The sequence below is a fragment of the Hypanus sabinus genome, chromosome 12 (genome assembly GCF_030144855.1).
Source record: "Hypanus sabinus isolate sHypSab1 chromosome 12, sHypSab1.hap1, whole genome shotgun sequence".
NCBI classification, from domain to species: domain Eukaryota; kingdom Metazoa; phylum Chordata; class Chondrichthyes; order Myliobatiformes; family Dasyatidae; genus Hypanus; species Hypanus sabinus.
This window is the reverse complement of record NC_082717.1, coordinates 37,902,984-37,923,806: the sequence shown is the minus strand read 5'-3', so window position 1 is coordinate 37,923,806 and position 20,823 is coordinate 37,902,984. Positions and strand designations below refer to the sequence as shown.

At 37.1% G+C, this 20,823-nt stretch overlaps 1 protein-coding gene across 3 annotated transcripts in view; it reads left to right on the top strand.

Annotated features, from left to right (window-relative positions):
• LOC132402779 (echinoderm microtubule-associated protein-like 4) overlaps positions 1-20,823 on the top strand; it is a 236,529-nt gene that overhangs the window by 155,741 nt on the left and 59,965 nt on the right. For all 3 annotated transcript variants that reach the window (XM_059985765.1, XM_059985767.1, XM_059985766.1), the window contains 8 exons: positions 2,981-3,091; positions 6,801-6,896; positions 9,302-9,436; positions 13,801-13,936; positions 16,678-16,829; positions 18,088-18,213; positions 18,980-19,111; positions 20,441-20,508. In XM_059985765.1, the coding sequence (XP_059841748.1) occupies positions 2,981-3,091; positions 6,801-6,896; positions 9,302-9,436; positions 13,801-13,936; positions 16,678-16,829; positions 18,088-18,213; positions 18,980-19,111; positions 20,441-20,508 (956 nt within the window). The remainder of the gene's footprint in view (positions 1-2,980; positions 3,092-6,800; positions 6,897-9,301; positions 9,437-13,800; positions 13,937-16,677; positions 16,830-18,087; positions 18,214-18,979; positions 19,112-20,440; positions 20,509-20,823) is intronic.

Genomic DNA, 20,823 nt, shown 5'->3' with positions numbered 1-20,823 from the left:
ATAGGATTTTGATGCACCCTTTAAAAATGTAATACGAATGACTAAAACAACTATTGGAGCAAGGGCAGGCCGAAAGGCCATCAGTCTTGCTCTGCCAACTTCGTAAGGTCACAGCAGATGTGACTGTTAACTTCAACTCCATTTTCCATGCCTTTCTGCTGTAGTCATCTACCCTATCACTAAATTTTAATGTTTCTGATCCTCATTCTTAAAAACTCCACACTTCTTGGTCCCAATTGATTTAATTTTCTTCATTAGTCACTCATTTTGGCCTAAATATCAGTATAGCATTTAGTTTTTAAAAAAAGGCATTACAGAAATAATAGGACAGAAAGCTGATTTTACCTGATAACCGGTATCTTAGGAGTTCAAAAGAACTACAGACTGGTAGTTGGAGGTAAATTATAAAATCTTAATTATTAACATAATATTTTCACACTTGTGAAATAACAAGATTGGGCGGGATGACAAAATTTAACAAGTTACCAAATTTCACAACATAATCCGGTGATATTAATCCTGATTTTGATGCAAGAAAAATTGTTTGACAAACCTGTAAACTTCTAAAATTCCAACAAGTAGAATAAATTTGGATGAGCTTGTATTGCTATTGTGTATTTCAACTTCCAGAAGGCATTTAATAAGGAGTCACAGCAGATACCAAACAAGTTCAGAGCTAATAGCATTGGGGGTAATTCACATTCAAGATTGTTTAATGTCATTTCCAGCACATAAGTGTAAAGGAGAACAAAATAATTGTTACTCTGAATCTGATACAGCACCAAAAAAAAATATTAGATAAAGATTCAATAATTAAAAATGCAATGAATATAAATACATAAGATAGCTTACATGCATTGATTGTATGTAATACACTGGCATGGGATAATGATTAGTTAATCCTTGCTTGGTCAGAATAACATAGATAATTTTCCGTTTAGATGGTTAGTGGAATGTCACAGTATTCAGTGCTGAGGTGCTAACTTTTCTATATCTATAACTTCTATGAGAGGGACAAATATAGTTCAGGTTTGCTAATAATTCTAAGCTTTGTGGCAGCATGAATTGTGCTGAGTAAGCTGAGAGGCAATAAATGAGTGAGAGTGTGACAGATGATACATAATGTGGGGGGGAAAGTAAGGAAATACCATTAGGGGCAAACAAAATGTAAAGTGGGATAGTTTGAAAATGATGAAAGATTTAAAGGAAAACATCAGAAGGTCAAGCAGCTTCTATGGGAAGAGAACCATAGCTGAGGTTCATTTTCTTGATTTTTAATCAGAGACAAATCAAGTTAGAAATCAAATCTAAACAAGAAAGCCTGCAGGTGCTGTAAATTCAGGGCAATGCACACAAGTAGCTGCCATATGGCTTTTTTACTCATAGACTCAATGTCCTAATCAATGAAGGCAAGCATGTCACATGCCTTCTTTATCACCTGATCATTTTCGCGAAACTGGATTTGGACCTCAATATCCTTCTGTATATCAATGCTGTTAAGTGCCCCACCATTAATTATGTACTTTCTCCTTGCATTTGGCCTCTAACACTTCATAGCTGCTTGGATTAAACTCTGTGCAATTTTTCACTCATATTAAAACTAATCTGTATCCTTTGACAGCCGTCTTCTTCACTGTACACAGCTCTACTTATCTGTAAATTTACTAACCTACCCATTTACACTTCTATCCAATTCATTTATGTATATCACAAGCAAATGGCCTCAGCACCAATCCCTGCAGAACACTTCTGATAAGGGAGCTCCAACCAAACCAATACCCTTCACCACTCTGTCTTCTCTGGGTAAGCCAATTCTGATCTAAACTAGCAAGACAGTATGGATCTTGTGCATCTTAATCTTCTAGATCATTGTACTCTATATAAAAGGAATTTAATTTTTCTACCTAGTCAGCATTGTCTGCCTCTATTTTAATCACATTACACTTACACTGACACAATGCTTAGCATATCCATTACCCCTGCCTTCTTAACTTGCTCTAACTTTGTTATATTCCAGCATGCAAATTATTTATCCCCGTCCTGAAATTCTCATTTATCACATTTTATTAATTTGCCTCTTAAATGTGTCTTTATTGGGTGTACACCTCTTTTAAAAAAAAGTAACTGCAGCTCTCTACTTTTAATAAAGTTTCCAAGTTTTCTCAGTTCTTTCATCATGACTCTCTTAGACATCTTCCATTCTTTCTCATTTAATTTCAGTTGTGGAAAATACCCACAAAAGTAGGCACTTAGGTCCTCTGATTCCATTGCCAAACAATGAGCACTCTCTTACTTTAATTAATTTAAAAGCAGTTTATTCTCTTCATTTTCTAATCAACTATTCCAACCCTCCCTCCCACCTTCTGATTCTAAAGACACAATTTACAGTTGCCAACTAACCTTCCAATCTAGCATGTGGGAGTAAACCAGAGTACCAAAAGAAATCCCCACAGTAACAAGGAGAACATGTGAGCGCTACACACACAGCCCTGGATATTGTGATCAGGCCTGTCATTGGAGCTATGAGGTTAAGGCTCTACTTGCTATTGTTTTTGTGATCCCCTTTTTTTCTATTCGACCTCTGACTGCTCCCCTCCAGCCTCTCCTGCCTTCCTCTACCAAGGTTTTGTGATTCTTGCCTGAAATCTAACGGTTGATGTTCAAAAGCAGTTGATCAAAGATGTATTAGTCTTCATTTATTATGAGCAATCTTTTGCCTTGGAGTCATTCCCAACTGGGAAGTCAGGGATCAAGTTTGTATATGATTCACCAACTCACTGGGTAATCTTGATAAGTTATTAGATGATTAGCTGAATGTTTCAATTTACTTTAAAAAATGTGATTGTGTCTAGGGTTTTCATAGCTTAATAGCCTTTTGGGTTTGGAGTGTTTTAAGGATATAGTATTGTTGTATTGTCCAAGCAATTGTTCATGTAATGCTCTTCCTTTTCAAAGCCTAAGCACAAGTATTTCAATTCAGCCCCTACAGCCTCATGTACGAGTATGGGATTCAGTTAGCCTTGCAACACTACAGATAATTGGCCTTGGAACTTTTGAACGGGGAGTTGGTTCGTTGGCATTCTCAAAAGCTGTAAGTATGAAAGGAAAATTATATTATAATAAATTACTTTTGTAAATTACCATTACTAATTGCTTTAGGTTTGAATTCTTTTGGCTTGAATATTTGCTGATTGGAATACAAGAACTCAAGAAGATAGCAACAGAAACTGGCCAGATGACCTCTCAAATATATGCACAGTACTATATGGTCATTACTCATTAGCAGACTCCTCATTCTACTATTCTATGCCAGTGCTCCATAGCATTCTGTTCCTTGATATTTTTAAAAAATCTTCTACTTCTTTAAATAGCTCAATCAGTAGAGCTAATAGGACTTAATGTTTCAATCCCTATAATAAGTCGGCACTCTCGATGTTGGCAGTGGGCTTGGAGTGGTGACAAGAAGGTAGGTACCACATTGGGGTCATCAGGTGGGCACCCTCCTTCTTTGACGTTTCATTGATAAGCCCACGCTGTCTCCAGAGCGCTCAATGGTGCTACCTGGCATCCCAGATACACCCCCCTCAGTTCCATACCCTCCTGTCTTCATCCTGCAGCCCAGTTATTGTCTTTACATTTAATCCAAATCCAATTACTTCTTTCTTCTGCTGCATTTGACAAGGACTTGATTGCTTGTTGGAGTGAATAACCCCTCACCCCCATCTTCTTCAATAGACTCGTCGTAAATGTGGCCACGAATCCCCTGCATCCCACTTCTACAGGGAAAATCTTGGTCTTCCAGATGTACTGGGCAGCTTCAGTTGCCAGTTCAGAGTACTTGGTCTTTTTCCTGTCATAAGCTTCTTCAATACCATCTTCCCATGGTACTGTCAATTCCACAATATCTGCCAGCTTGGCTGTTGTGAACCACAGGACTATGTCTGGCTGGAGTGTTATAGCCAAAATGTCGGGGGGAAACACAAGCTTCTTTCCAAGTCCACGTCCATCTTCCAATCCTGAACAACCTGCAGAATGCTTATCTCTTTTGATGTTATATGGTGCTCTGGAGGTTGGCCTGCTGGTACAAATCATGTAATGTTGATATTTCCTGCCAACGTTTGTGGGAGAGCATTTACGGTGGTTTGCCTCTGTTCCAAGATTGATGCCAGCTGTCTGAGAACTTGGTTATGCCGCCAAGTATACCGCCCCTGGCTGAGGCTCGTGGTGCATCCTGTTAAAATCCAGGTACTTGCCAATGATCTAGCCCTACAACCCTCTGGAACGGAGAATTCCAAGGTTTCACTATCCTCTATGAGAAGAGACCATTGACCTTAGTTTTAAATGACTCCTCCCCATAACCTTGTAAGGATTTCCCCTCATTCAAGATTCTTTTGCTTGAAAAACCATTTATTTAACCTGCCACATCCTTTATTGATTTTATTTAATTCAATAAAATTTTGAATTCCATAGAATATAAATCATTTCTTAAAGCTTTTTGTAATTAGATAACCATTCATCCACAGAATTAGCCTGGGGAATATCTTTAGGACTGCCTCAAACACAAGTATTGGTGATTTCAAGTTTTATTTCAGAGCTCCAGTTGAAGTATTATAACTTTTCCTTACTAATGTTTCAGAAACTGTTACTTCATAAAATGGTGCCTTGTATCTACCTCACGATGAATGCCTTTTTCCCCCCTCTGATTTGACATTCTTGTTATCTTACCTCTGAAATTAGGAGTGGACAATCATGAGTTTTGCCAATAATTTGATTCTTTATAAAGGTGGCCTTTTCTTTTGAAATATGCAAGCAAAAAAATTGCTCTAAGTTAAAAATTGATCCAGGTTTCTTATGATCAACATTAACACTACTTTGTTTATTCTGAGGAACCAGATTTGAAAATTCACAGTTTCTCCTAATCTAATGCCTTTCCCTTCCCAAAATGGCTTTATGTAGTCTTTAAGGAAAGAGAAAAAATAAAGCTCTTTGGTTTGGTGGATGTTAAGCTATTCACAGCAGGAAGATCCAGGCTTTTGACTCTGGATCTATGCTATCATCACAGTGCTCCATTCTCAATGTAGGAACCAAAATGAAATCTCAGGTTAATGATGGAAGTAAAGAGAATGAGATCGAATTATCCCTCTTGCCCAACCCTAGCTGATATTTATGTATTTGTTGGCAACCATCCTGCAAATTTAAGTTTAAAATAAGTCAGCTAAATAACTCAAAAGATTTTTGATTTGACAATAAGATATTGCCAAGGACTTTCACCTTCAGACATGGATAATATCGCTGCTGATTGTCATGTATGTCATTAGTGATCCAGAAGCTATTATTACATATAACTGGACAATTATATCTAGAAAATAATTTGATTGCATGTTGTCAGTGCATTGAAGCAAGTTGAACTGTACAATTTAAATAGGCCCAGTGAATATTGTCAGCAGTACCATCACGAAAACTGGGATCAAAATGGAATAAACCACTCCGGCTTGATTATTTTCACATAACATTTCCACCCAAATTTCACCTGTATGCTCATTTTAACATAGTAAAGCGTCTGAAAACTATCAGACGTAATTTGACATCAAAGCATATAAATAATATATCAGTGACTTAGATGAAAATGTGATGGTCTGATTAGCAAGTTTGCAAATGTCATGAAACTTCGTGGTATTGTAGATGGCAAAGAAGATTGTCTAGGAATACAGCCAGGACCTACTATAAATTAGCTGTAAAGTTAGGTGGAGCAGTGGCAGAATTTAATCCAGACAAATGTGAGGTAATAGATTTTGGAAAATTCTGATATGATATGTAGAGTGAGTGTCAGGCACCTTAAGATTATTTAGGGACCTATGGGTGTAAGTCTGTAGATCTGTCAAGGTGGTGATGCAGAGTATTAGTACATTGCTTTCACAGGCCTAAGCATTGAACATAAGAGTGAGACATCATGTTGCAGCTCTACAAAATATTGGTTAGATCCCATTTGGAGTATTGTGTAATATTCTGGTCACCACAGTATGGGAAGAATGTAGTAGAAATAGAGAGAGTGCAGATGCAGTTCACCTGGATATTGCCCGAGAAAGGAGGATGAATCCTGGCCATTCATGAAGAAGGCACACCGGCAGCTCTACTTCATTAGGGGTTTGTAGAGATTTGGTATGTCACCAAAGACTCTTGCAAATTTCTATGGATGTATGGTGCAGAACATTCTGACTGGTTGCTTCACAACCTGGCATGGAGTCTCCAATGCACAGAATTACAAGGGGCTGTGGAGGGTTTTAGACTCAGCTAGTCAGAACCATTGAGGACTTGTTCAAGGTGCAGTGACTCAAGAAGGTGACATCCATCATTAAAGATGCTCACCACCTGGGGCATGCTCTCTTCACGTTACTACCTTCGAGGAAGAGCCTCAGGAGCCTGATGGTCTACACTCAATGTTTTAACCTTCTTCTCCTCCACTAATGATGTGCTTAAAAGACATATGGGCAGGTACTTGGATAGGAAAAGCTAGAAGGATATGGGCCTAATGCTGCTTAATGGGATTACCGTTGATAGGTATTATGGTTGGAATGGATGAGCTGGCTGGAAAAGGCTGATTTATGTGCTTCTACACTAATGAAATAGTGACTTAATGGTGAAATTCATCAGTGTAACATCAATTTTATGTTAATAAGCTTGTAATATCTAATATATTCTGGACTAAATATATGTATACCTACTTATTTCTATGCCTTTCAACTTTATTTTATGAGCTTTTAAAAGGTGAAATTACTACTCCTTTTCATTAATTACTTTAGGATTCAGGAACTCATCTCTGCGTAGTGGATGACTCCAATGAGCACATGCTAACTGTATGGGAATGGCAGAAAAAGTCCAAAATTGCTGAAATAAAGGTTTGTTTGATAGTTGCACGAAGATGAACGTCATCTTGCTAGTTGCCCATTGACTTTCAGAGTTGCAAACTTAAATGTATGAAATGCTCATAACGTTCCTCATTTTATCTATGATAGTTCTGTATATCAGTGCTACTATATTGCATTAATTGGAGCACCATTAAAAGGTAAAATTAAAATGTAAAGTGCTGGAAAATTTAACTAGTTGTGCAGAATTTGTAGTGAAAGAATTGATGTTTCAGGCATAGATCTCTGCATCGTATAACTGGTTTGAGATCTGAAGCATCAACTATATCTCTTTTCAGAAGCTGTCTGACCTACTGATTATTTCCAGTATTTTAATTTTTTTTCAAACATCCTGCAATTTTTTAAAACGTTATTACATCTGAAATATTTACAAAGCTTAAAGTTGCCATATATAGTCAAAACTTACTAATCAATTAAGAACCCCAAAAAAAACTAAGGACTGCACCACCATTCAATAAGATTATTGGCTGATTAGATTTTGGATTCAGCTTGGGTTTTCCTCCTGTCTCCCCATAACCCTTTATCACTTAATATTTTAAGTATCTATTTTTGAGTCTTAAATCTGTTCTATGATTTCCCTTCCATACCTCTCTGTTGCAGGGAATTCCAGAGTTTCACAAGCCTGGGATTTTAGCACTGTGCCACTAGTTCTATGTCCTGCATAAAGGGAAAGCATCCTCAGATACTCAAATATTTAAGAAACATTGTTCTTAAGATTAGTGGATGTTTACTATGTTAGTGAAAATGGAAAATATTGAAGTTTATTTTGCTCTTCAGCCTAGGTGTGTTAGATAGAGCCCCTCTCTACAGCTGATGCTCTCAAGTAGATTTTTTTTTAAAAAGTGTTATATTTCTGAGAATTTAACATTTTCAATTTTTTTTTAAGAATTCAAACAATTGTGAACTGTGTTTTATATATGCACCACATGCAAAATGCTGGAGGAACTCAGCAGCCAGGCAACATCTATGGAAAAGAGTATAGTGGATGTTTCAGGCCAAGACCCTTCCTCAGGACTGAAGAAAAAGAGATGAGGTCAGAGTAAGAAGGTGGGGGAGAGGAAGGAACTCAAGGTGATAGGTGAAACCAGGAGGGGTGAAGTAAAGAGCTGGGAAGTTGATTGGTGAAAGAGATACTGGCTGGAGAAGGGGGAATCTGATAGGAGAGGACAGAAGGCCATGGAAGAAAGAAAAGGGGGAGGAGCACCAGAGGGAGGTGGTGGACAGGTTAGGAGATGAGGTGTGAGAGAGAGAGGAAAATGGAAGTGGGCAATGGTGAAAGGGGGTGGAGCATTGTCAGAAGTTGGAAAAATCTGTGTTCTTGCCATCAGGTTGGAGGCTACCCAGACGGAATATAAGGTGTTTCTCCTCCGACCTGGCTATGGCCTCATCGCAATAGTAGAAGAGGCCATGGATTGACATATCGGAATGGGAAGTGGAATTAAAATGGGTGGCCACTGAGAGATCTGGCTTTTTCTGGCAGGCGGAGCGTAGGTACTCGGTGAAGTGGTCTCCCAATGCACGTCATGTCTCACTGATACACACCGATATTTTATCACAGAGAAAATCTGCAGGTGCTGGAAATCCGAGCCACACACACAAAACACAATGATATTATACGTTAAGATTTGTCATTTGATGTAGAATTATAATCAGAATTGGGATTAATATCACCAGCACATGTTGTAAAATTTGTTGTTATGTGGCAGCAGTACATTGCAATACATAATAAAAATTACAGTGTATATATACTGTGTATATATAAAACAATTAAGTAGTACCAAAAGAGAGGTGAAAATATAGATATTTTAAAATTAATGATCCCCATTGTTATCCAGGAAAAATAAAGAGGTCATAGTGAGCTTACATTAGAAAGTTGATAAAAATCTGAGACGGAAGACTAAAGTAAAAGCAGAAAATGCTGGATGTCTGCAGCAGGTCAGACTGCATCTTTGGAAAGAGGAATTGTTTTAAATCAAATAATTTATTGAATGGAAAAAGCAAACCAGCCAGTATCAGTAACATCAAGGCTTAAGTTCAGAAAGGGTCATCCACCTGAAATGCTAAATCAATTTCTCCCTCCATGGTTATTACTAAGTGTTTCAAGCATTTTCAGATTAGATGGTTGATGCCACTTTCAAAAAGGTATGGGCAATAGCATCAAGAAAGATAGGTCTAACAATATGTTCATATGTGAGAAAGATAAAATTGTTGGCGATGTTAATTTGACAATTATAACTTGTACTGTAATTAATCACAAAGCTTAAATTTGTTCACATAGTTGATCATTCTGCTGTGTGATTATGAGAAAAGGTGTATCTTATTTTTATTTGTCGTTCCATAAAGTTAACTCAAAGCTTTTGTTGTTTTGTTTTGGACAGAGTACCAATGAGTCTGTGCTTGCTGCTGATTTTCACCCTACAGACCCCAACACAATAGTAACATGTGGCAAATCACATGTATTTTTCTGGACGTGGAATGGAAATTCCCTTGCTAGAAAACAGGGAATTTTTGGGGTAAGTTTAGAAATGTCAAACTAAACACAGGTATCCTTCCGCCATAACTTACTGCCTCCTATGACAAATTGTGGATGCAAACAGACAGCTTGCACAGTTTTGTTTTGAAGGAAAGGTTGAGTTCTTTCCTTTTTTTATGTGAATTATCAACATATTGCCTCAATCTTTCTTAGACACAACAAATTCCATCACTTCTAAGCCTCTTGCACCAAGATAATTCCAATAAATATTGGGCAAGTGAAAATCCCCCCACTATTATAACCCTATTGTTCTAGCACCTTTCTGTGATTTATTACATATCTGTTCCTCGAATTCCTACTTTCAATTGGGATGTCTATATTATAACTCCATCAAAGTGATCTGCCCTCTAATCATCTTAAATTCTATCCAAAAGGCCTCATTGGATGATCCTTCCATGATATCATAAGTACTAACATTTTGTTGAAGTAAATGCATTTGAGCCTGCCAGCTCTCCCATGCTTTAAACCTGAATCATTCTTCTCTATCAATCTGACTAGATTTATCTTCTGCATTTTTCTTCCCACCTGCTCTATTGCTACTATGCTTTCCACCGCACTGCTAAGTTAGTTTAAAGTGAGTAGTGTGAGCAAGCATTCCTACAAGGATGTTGATCCCCTTCCTGTTTTGGTGCTTCTTGTACTGCTCCCACTACCCAAGAAGCAACCTCTATGATCCAAGTACCTAAAGCGTTTCCTACGTGAACTCTTTGATCATGTGTTCATCTGTCAACCCTCACTAGATGCATGGTGCAGGGAATAATCTTGAGATTGTCAACTTCAAAGTCATGTCCGATTCCTAAAGCTCATTCTGTTGGACCTTATCCCTCTTACTACCAATGTCTGGCTGTTTTCTCTTGCTTGTCAAGTGTTCATTACCTAACCCCAGACATTGCTGACCTTGGCACCAGTGTGGCAGCATAATATTTCACTCTCAACCACAGAAATACTTGTTGTTCTGCTTGCTAATGAATTCCCTAGTGCTACAACTCACTTATTGTAGGTAGTCCATGTCACATAAGCATGTTAGAGAGTAGCAATTTTGTGTCAGGTCTGAAATCCTGATCTTCACACATACCCTTTCTCAAGCATCGGAGGACTGTACTGTGCATTGAAAGCAGTGCTGAATTCCATCATTGATGTCTGTCTTTGGGCTGTGGTTCCCAACAATATGTGGAGTGGTCCACTTTATCAAAATCTTATCAGGAACCCTTAATGTCAAAAATACAGTGTCAAAAATATATTGTCAAAAAAAAAGTTCATTGGGGGCAGGTTGGTGAATGACCTCAGTGTTGAGTGCAAGGCACCTTCCCTTTGCTTAGGCAGATGCATTGAAAATAGCTTGAAGTGGAGAGTAAAGTGTGTGGGGGAAGGGATGCTACAGTGGTTGCTTCCATGCTTTAGCTTCATAATACACAGAAAACAAAGATGGTTTAATTTCCAAGAAGTTAGCATCCTTTGGTTTCACATGTATGCTGTAGACTGAACTTTCCATTGGATGGAAAAATTTAACTTCGCTTTTCTCTTAGCCCCTCATTGCTCATGGACTTTGGGGGGAAATTGCTTTAATCCCTTGATAATGGTTTTTAAAAGGCAGAATATAAAATCTTTGATGTAAAAAGAGGAAGGTGGACAATATAAGATATGAGGAGAAAACAATTAGTAAGCAGAGATTGGATGTAAAGTCACTCTAATTTTCTTTTAATCTTCAAGCCAAAAAGAGAAAAAGATTTCCTGTGTAACAATTCCATAATTCTGCATATTATTAAATAAAATTGACAAGTATAAAAAGGATCTTCAGCACTTTAAGAAGTATCACAAAATCAAAATGCTGCAGTAATATTGAACAAATGTAATCTTAGTTTAATTGCAGTTGCTTTATTTAAGTTTAGGATACTAGGTTCAGGGTCAGTTTAAATTAGTTCTCTTTTTTTTTGGATCCTCAATGTACTCTTCTCAATTCTGAAAGTAAAATTCAGGAAGCATCATTTCATCATTTTAGTTGGCAATGTTTCCTGTACTCTTAAATTGAATAATATGTAACTTTGTACACATTCAGAAAATACTCGCAGAAATGTAGTTGAAGGGGAAATTAAAATATCAAAGACGTTGCTGTTAGTCTTTCATTCATTTACAGCTCTTAGCTTGCTGAAACATTTGCTTACCTCTATCCTTTCAATATGCAAAGCCCTGCTTATTCCCCATAATACAGCCATAGCTGGGTCCAAACAGTCAAGATTTGAGAATATTTGACTGCCAGCATGAAATACTATTAAGCCTTACATAACTCTTTCAGAACTATGCCAGAACAAGCTGACTACCCAGTGGATTCTCTGCAACAGCAAATCTACTAATAACCCCCTTGGTTGCTCCCTTCAGTCTATTGCTTAACATCCAATATGAGCTATCTTTTCAGCTGCAATCCCTCCCTCTCCTTTTCACTGAGCCCACACTTAACTGTAGTTAGTTCTCCCTCTCTATATGACCTTCAAGAGTTTATTGGAGAAACCCACACTCCACTCTGTGACTCCATACCCAGTAATCTGCAAGCCACACAGCTCCCAGTTATTCTGGTAAATGTTATAAATGTTGTTTGTACCTCAGGCTCATAAGAAAGTTACTGAGTAATGTTAATCAAGATGTAGATCATACAAATGAAATTGTTAGGCTAGGTTTGAGGACAAGTTCATGAAGCTGTGGGTGGTTAGTGTAACGATTTAAAGCGTTAACTATCCTGGTTCAATTCATGACACTGTCTGTAAGGAGTTTGTTAACCCCGTGACGTCGTGGATTTCCTCTGGGTGCTCTGGTTTCCTTCCATATTCAGGTTAAGGTTAGTAAGGTGTGAGCATGCTAAGTTGGTGCCAGAAGCATGACATCACTTACAGGCTGCCCCCATAAATTCTTGAGCCGTGTTGGTCATTGACACAAATGACACATTTCACTGCGTATACATTGAAATAAAAATACAGCTGAACCTATCTTAAGCGTATTCAGGATGGTTTCTTAGAGTAATATGTTGAAGTCCATACAGGTAGCACATTTTCAAATCTGGTATCAAGGTTTATTTTTGAACTTTTATTAAAAGATCCCCGAAGATTGTATGCTAGAAAAGTCGTATTCAATTTGATGGTTAAAAACTTGAGCCTGAAATTAGAATCCTAAAATGAAATTAAAGTAATTATAATAGAACTACAGAAAAGTGGAAAATTAGATTGAAGGGTAAGATAGTAGATCAGCAGTAACAGACATTTAGGAACCAATTTCACAAATTAAGTAATCCCACATTCAAGTGTAAAATGTCCTGTAAGGAGGATGTAACATCTGTGAAAGGAAGAAATAAATAATGGCGTTAAATTGAAGGCAAAGACAGAAAATATTGAGAAGATTGCTGTTTAGCCAGGGTACTTGGATTTTCTTTTTAAAATTCTGCATAAAAATAAAGTGGCAGAATATAAAATGTGAGAGTAAATTAGCAAATAATATGAAAACAAAAAGTTTCTGTAAGCACAAAGGGAAAGAAAATAACCAGACTTGGTCTCCTAAAGAATAAGACTTGGGAATTAATAATGGAAATAGAGAAATGACAGAGACTCTAAGTAATTATTTGACAGAGAAATGGTAGATGGAACTTAATCTGGACAAGTTTAAGATGATGGGAGGTCAAGTGCAAGAAGAAAATTACTGAAAGTAATTTTCAGTGATCCTTGGGAACACTGTGGTTGTAAGTCCATATCTCCCTGAAAATGTTAGGTGGATAAGGTGGTACAGAAGACATATGGCTTGCTTACCTTCATTAATCAGGGAATTGAGTATAAAAGTTAGCAAGTCATGGTCTAGCTACAGTTGGGCCACATTTCGAAGATTGTATGCTGATCTGGTCATCACATTAGAAGAAGGTTGTGGAGCCTTTGGAAAGGGTGCAGAAGTTCACCATTAGCTCCAAGGAGAAGTGAAACAAACTAAGATTGTTTTCTCTAGAGTGCGATGGGCTGAGAGGCAAGTAATTAGTAGTATATACAATTAAGAAAGGCATAGACTGGGTAAATGATTTTCGTAGGATAGAAATGTCAAGTATAAGAATGCATAGGGTTTAAGGTGAGGGAGGGGAAGGTTTAACGGAGAGTTGCAAGGCAAATATTTTTGCTCAGAGAGGGAATGCCTGGAATGTGCTGCCAGAGGAGGTGTTAGATGCAAAGACAAAAATCATGTTTGAGGCATTTAGACTGACACATGAACAGACAGGGATTGCAGCATTAAACAACCAGAGCAAAACCCAATTTACATAATATATACAACACCAAAAGTTAGGTTCAGTATTTAAAACTCAGTGTTTTTATTTTTCAGAAATATGAAAAACCAAAATTTGTACAGTGCTTAGCATTTTTGGAGAATGGTGATGTGCTAACTGGAGATTCTGGAGGAATAATGCTAATTTGGAATCGAACTACTGTGGAATCGGCACAGGGAAAAGGACCCAAAGGTAATTGCAGTTGTTACTAAATCTCAAATTTAAATTGGTATTGGCAGAAAGCAAAATACTTTTAATGAAATCTATAACTTGATTATTCAAAATAAAAGTGAAACTTGAGATCTGCAAAAAAAATAGAAAGTGATGGAAATAGTCAAGCTGGCAGTTGTTGAGAGAGAAATGGTTAACATTGCAGGTGAATCTGATTAAGTGTCATGAATTGAAACTTTAACTCTGTGCATAACCTGCTGAGTACTTGCAACACTTTAATTTTTTAAATTTCTGCATTTAGATTTTTGTCTGTTATTAAGGTAGTAGTTTATTTAGATTAGATTAGATTCAACTTTATTGTCATTGTGCTGAGTACAGATACAAAGCCAGTTAGCATCTAACGAGAAATGCAAAGAATAGTGTTATTTACAAAATAACTGTGTATAAAAAGAGCTACAACATACAAATATAAAAGTACTGAGACAGTACAAAATGGGTGCACTACTGCTTAGCGCTGTGATGTGAGGTTCAGCAGGGTCACATCCTCAGGGAAGAAGCTCTTCCTGTGCCCTGCTGGTGCGGGAGCGGAGGCTCCTGTAGCGCCTACCAGATAGGAAGAGAGTAAGAAGTCAATGGTTAGGGTGAGATGCATCCTTGATAATGCTTTTCGCCCTGCCCAGGCAGCATTTATGGTAGATGTTCTCAATGGTGGGCAATTGGGTGCCGATAATCCGCTAACTTAGTTTTATTAGCTAGGTTCTAATAAACCATTGCAGAATATCTACATAAAAATGACCAGTTTAATAGGTGGAAGTCAGTAAAAAATGATTCAGTTAATGTGAAGCATAAAAATCCAGAATTCCAATAGTATATGACAGTTGAATATGACATTGACATTGTAACATTAACAGGTTTGGTTAGTTCGGAACATGAAAACCCATGGAATAAAATGATGGATAGCACAAAGGGACACAATTACCAATGAGACAGAAAACAGAGTTGTGGTTTCTCAAGGTTCGGTATAAAGACCAATGTTAGTTTTGGAGGATAAAAGATGATTAGGGGTTGCAGGGCAGGTTTCTGAAATTTACATCAAACACAAAGCTTGGAAATTTAGCGAACTGTGGGGAAGATACTGTGCTCTGGCTGGGGGACTGTATACATGGCAGATGAAACTCAATGCAGGAAAAATACTGTATGTTGGCAGAAACAATGAAGTGAAGCAGTATAAACTAAATGATAATTGAAAAGTAAAAAGATTAGATGTTTGAAAAAAACAATAATTTAGAGTTTTAAGATTGTTCCACTTAATTTATGTTCAAAACTTTAGATCTTGAAATGTTTCAAAGTAACTGAAATTTTAAAAAACACTGTTAATAAAACATCTGGAATTCTGGGTTTTATAAATGAATGTTTGAGGTACGAGAGTCAGGAAGTTATAGTAAAACTATGTAAAATACTAGTTTGGTCCCAGCAGCAGTATTGTGCTTTATCTGGGCATGACACTTCGGGAAGCAATGAAGTTTTTGGAAAGAGTATTTAAGAGAGAAATTGTAAGTAACTTCTAAGGTGCAAAGGGACTTAAGACTCCCAGAAGGTTAGTTTACAGGTTGAGTAACCTGTAAAGAAAGCAAATGCAATGTTTGCATTTATTTCAAGGGGAATAGAATATAAAAGCAATGAGATAATGCTGAGGCTTTATAAAACACTAGTCAGGCCACTCTTGGAGTATTGTCAACAGTTCTGGGTCCCATATCACAGAAAGGATGTGTTATCATTGGAGAGAGTCCAGAGGAGGTTCAGGAGGATGATTCTGGGAATGAAGGGGTTAACATATGACGAGCATTTGGCAGCTTTGGGCCCGTACTCACTGGAATTTAGAAGAATGCAGAGGAATCTCATTAAAACCTTCCAAATGTTGCAAGGACTAGATATGGTGGATGTGGAGAGGATGTTTCCTGTGGTGGAGGTATCCAGAACTAGAGGGCATGGCCTCAAAATTGAGGGGTGACCCTATAGAACAGAGGTAAGGAGGAATTTTTTTTTAGCTAGAGAGTAGTGAATCTGTGGAATGCTGTGCCACAGACTGTGGTGGAGGCCAAGACCATGGGTGTATTTAAGGTGGAAGGATCAGACATCAAAGGATATGACGAGAAGGCAGATGTTGAGTGGAATCTGGGATCAGCCATGATGGAATGACAGCACAGACCCGATGGGCTGAATGGCCTAATTCTGCTCCTATGTCTTATGGTCTTACAGTCTTGTGATAATGAAGAACCAGAAGCAACTTCAGCTATTTTTGTGTATAATAGTTAGGTTCAGGCATCAAATCAAGTTAGAGGATATGGAGGAATGACTGGAACTTAAAAAGAAAATTAAATAAGGGAAAGAAAGGAAGGGAAGAAATGGCAAGGGTATAAGGAAAGTACGAGTGTGATATCAAAGGATTAACTGGATTCTTCTTGTAAAGAGCCATTTGAAAGACAGAATGGCACTCAATGCTGTTCAGAGACATATGCCAGTCATGTCCTTGGGCTGGTCTTGGTTCTTGATTCCTCTAAAGCAGGGGTTCCCAACCTTTTGTTTATGCCATGGTTCCCAGGTTGGGAACCCCTGCTACAAAATAATCTAGCTGGTCCAAGTTTAAGATTGTGTATCAGGGTGGTTTTTTTTTAAGATACAGGTAAATAAATGAAACATCAATGGATTTTTTCAGATTTTATTGTTCTCTATATAATACAAATAAACTTATTGTTGTTTAGGGGTGTATCAGATCAGCAGGCAAATTAAAGCACATGATGGGAGTGTATTTACTCTCTGCCAAATGAGAAACGGAATGCTGCTAACAGGGGGTGGGAAAGATCGCAAAATCATCCTGTGGGATCACGACCTCATTGCAGAAAGGGAAATTGAGGTAAGCTTAGTGATGTACTTTATGGAAATGGTCTTCAGCTGTATGTTTTTTAAAATAATTTATTAGGCTATATTGATTGCCAGAAAATATTTGCAAGTTTTTTAATTGGATGGGTACTCAAATTCATTAGAATTGTATTGTACAAATACATTGGAATTGTACAGACCTTTTGGCCCATATCATCCATGCTCATGAGTGGGTATCTCTCCATATAAGTCATATCTCCCAGCAATTAGCTTTCTATGCCTAAGCAATTTAAGTATTCATCGAGTCACTTATTAATGATGCCAGTGGTCCAACTTCAACCACTTTCTCAGGCAGTTCATTCCAGTCCTTGGGTGAAGAAGATCCTTCTCGTATCCCCCTAAAATTGCCTTCACCTTACCCTAGTTCTGGGTTCTTCAAATGAAAAGTTGACTTGTAAGCACTATGAATTGCAAAATCTAAAAAGTAATCTGTATGAGGAAAGTAAGGAAGAGGTTTAAATCAATTATAAGAATACAGGAACTGGGGAGTGATTGTAACAAGCCTATAAAGGTAATGGGACAGATTAGCTGATTTACTAATAAAGTATTTGGAACCATGAGATTTATAAGGGGGCAAAGTATGTATTCATTTGATGATATTGCTGAATACTTGAGGAATTATTGAGAATGCCATTGTCAAAAGAAGTTCCTTTCAGTCACACTTCTGTGGCTGATGACAGTGCCAACCTATTTCAACAATGCTTCCGAACTCTGCAACTTCTGTTCAAAGACTTATGAAGGCAGAAGGTTTAAGGGGCAATAACTGCCTTGAAGTGTTCAACTATTTCATCATTGACATGCTGTCATGATGCCTTCGTTGTTATCCAAGAATTCTCCAGGAACTATCTTTCTGGGAATGATATCACTAGATAATTTGCAATAGTTTACTAGGTCGTTAGTACCAAATCAAAGTCACTAGGGTAAACAATAAAAACATCTTCACTAATGAAAAGTTTTATTTTACACACATTGCCTGTGTTAGAACGTAATGTTTCATTGATACATGCAGATGTAATTTCAGCCAATTTTCCCATGGAGAATTGGGAAGTATGAAATAGCATAACATTGATGTATTGAGTTTTTGTCTATTAGAAATCCTGACATTCAATATATGTTTTTCAGTAGTGTGAGAATCTCTTTATGTGTGATTCAAAATTTTACTGTTTTTGTTTCACCTTGAGTGACAGTATAACACTTATATATTTTTTTTTACAATTTCTTGTGTTGGTTAGGTTCCTGATCAGTTTGGAGCCATTCGAGCTGTCGCAGAGGGAAAAGGTGACCAGTTTCTAATTGGCACCTCACGCAACTTCATTTTAAGAGGAACCTTCAATGATGGGTTTCAGGTGGAAGTACAGGTGTGTAATACATTCATCTTTAGATTGCTTCATTTAGGTAGCAAACTACTTGTTTACAAAAAGAAACGTCAGATTTTATGGAGCAAGCTGATTGCCAGACATTTTTATTCCTCAGAGAAAATAAAAAAACTTGGAAATTTTTTAACCTACAGCTTTTATTTTGTGCATAATAACAATATTTTTCTCTATATTTAAAGCATAATTGATTAAAAGCAGAAAAATTATTAGATTGACTTCCATTGAATATTATATATTTTAGTGTATCTTATTAGTGCCATGAGGTCCTAATATTCTTTTACATCTATATTAAATCATGATGTAATATTATCATCACGATGTAATATCTGGAAAAATGTTATATAAAAATATCTTTTGCATGGTTAAGAATGAAATAATCAAATAATTCAAAATACATTTTTTCAACATCTTGTATTCCTACCACCTGTAATAAAGTTTGAAAAATTGAAGCAATTAAAATTTTAAAATTAAATGTATTAACTACATTTTTTGTTGCAAAATTCTTCACAGTTGAATTTTATTCCTGATACGTTATGACGCTCTTTATTCAAAATAGAAATAAAACAAATTTTCAGGGTTATTTTCTCTGAAATAGGAAGTATTTTAAATAATACCTATTTGCATGATGTTCATTGGATGTTGTTTTTACCTTCTGGATATTTGAAAGTTAAATGCTGGTTAGAATTCTGACTAGATTATTTTAATTGGTTCAATTTGTTTCTAAAGCTTGTATTATTAATTATTGTAGGGTCATACAGATGAACTCTGGGGTCTAGCAACACACCCTTTCAAGGACCTTTTCCTGACCTGTGCCCAGGATCGACAAGTCTGCTTGTGGAACTCTGTGGACCACACCCTTGAATGGAGCAAAATCTTGGATGTAATTACTTAAGCACTTAATTTTTTTTTAAAAGAGAGGATTACATATACTTTTTATTTTTCAGACAATTATTTTTTTTCCAAGTCAGAACCCTCTAAAAGTTCTTCATTTTTTTTCAGCACCAGTCACTGAATGGCTCTGGGTAACTCTGCTTAAGATGATTCCAAGAATCATTATTGCAAAAGGCAGAATGTTTTGCCACAACTGTTTAATGTTTTCCTTGGGAAATGATAGCTTAAAAGCAAGATTTGGGTGAATTGTCTAAATTAGGAGTTTGAAGAGATTTGGTATGTCAACAACTGCACTCAAAAACTTCTATAGATGTACTGTGGAGAGCATTCTGATTGGCTCATCGCTGTCTGCTATGGGCGGCGGGGAGGCTACTGCACAGGACCGAAAGAAGCTGTAGAGGGTTGTAAGTTTAGTCAGCTCCATCTAGCTGATGGAGTACTAGCCTAAAAAGTACCCAGGACATCTTCAAGGAGCAGTGTCTCAGAAAGGCAACGTCCATTATTAAGAATCTCCAGCACCCAGGGCATGCTCTTTTCTCACTGTTACCATCAGTTAGGAGATCAGAAGCCTGAAGGCACACACACAGCAATTCAGGAACAGCTTCTTCCCCTTTGCCATCAGGTTCCTAAATGGACATTGAAGCCATGAACACTGTCTCTAAATGGACATTGAAGCCATGAACACTATCTCACTTTTTAAAAATATATAGTATTTCTGTTTATTGCATGATTTTTAATCTATTCAATTATACGTAAACTGTATAAAGTATACTGAATAAGATTTACTTTTTTTTTCTTCTATGTTATGTATTGCATTGAACTGCTGCTATTAAGTTAACAAATCACATGTTGGTGATGATAAACCTGACCCTTGAAAATTTCAAAGTAATACTATTTATAAGAGTGGAAGGTTCAACATGTGGTTTACTTTTTGGCTTGTTCTAAAGAAGTTGATGGTGGAATATCTTAAACAATATTGGAAGCCAGAAAATTATGCTGTGCCCACATTTGGTCTGCTAGGATTGAATGAATCTGCTACTCTTCATGTTCTTATCCTGATGGAGTTACGATAAGAATTCAACCATTTTATGCTGCTAATGACCAAGGAGTCAACTACATGCAGTTAAGACTGTGTGTGTCTTGAAGATGGGGCAATCCTTACCCCTTATTACCCTTTACTGGACTTTTTTTTTGTTGTGGTAGAAGTTGGATCATTTGGAAGCTTTGTGTGTGTGGGGGGGGGGGGCGGTGTGTGTGTGTGTGTGTGTGTTGTTTTCTACTTAAATTTCTAAATGTTAATTAAATTCTCTCTCTTTAGGAACCTGGTCATTGTGCTGAATTCCACCCTAGTGGTGTTGTGGTTGCCATCGGGACTCATTCAGGCAGGTAAGTCCAAATCTTTTCTTGGACCTTTTGGATCTTCATCTAAAGGAGTTTATACATGTTTGGGGTAGTGTAATGTATTTTCTTACATTTAAACTATCTGCATATCTTAAATTATTGCTTCATTGTTCCTTCTCTGCTTTAATCAGTCTAGTGATGTCAGCTATGTTTTCATGTGTTCTAAGCTTTAAAATCCTCACTTTTAGTATTTATTGTGGTATTTCTAGTGGCATAGAAGGAGGCCACTTGAACCATATGTGTATTTACCACTTAGTACAATCTCATTCTCCCATTATTTCCCTGCAACTCACCAGCTTA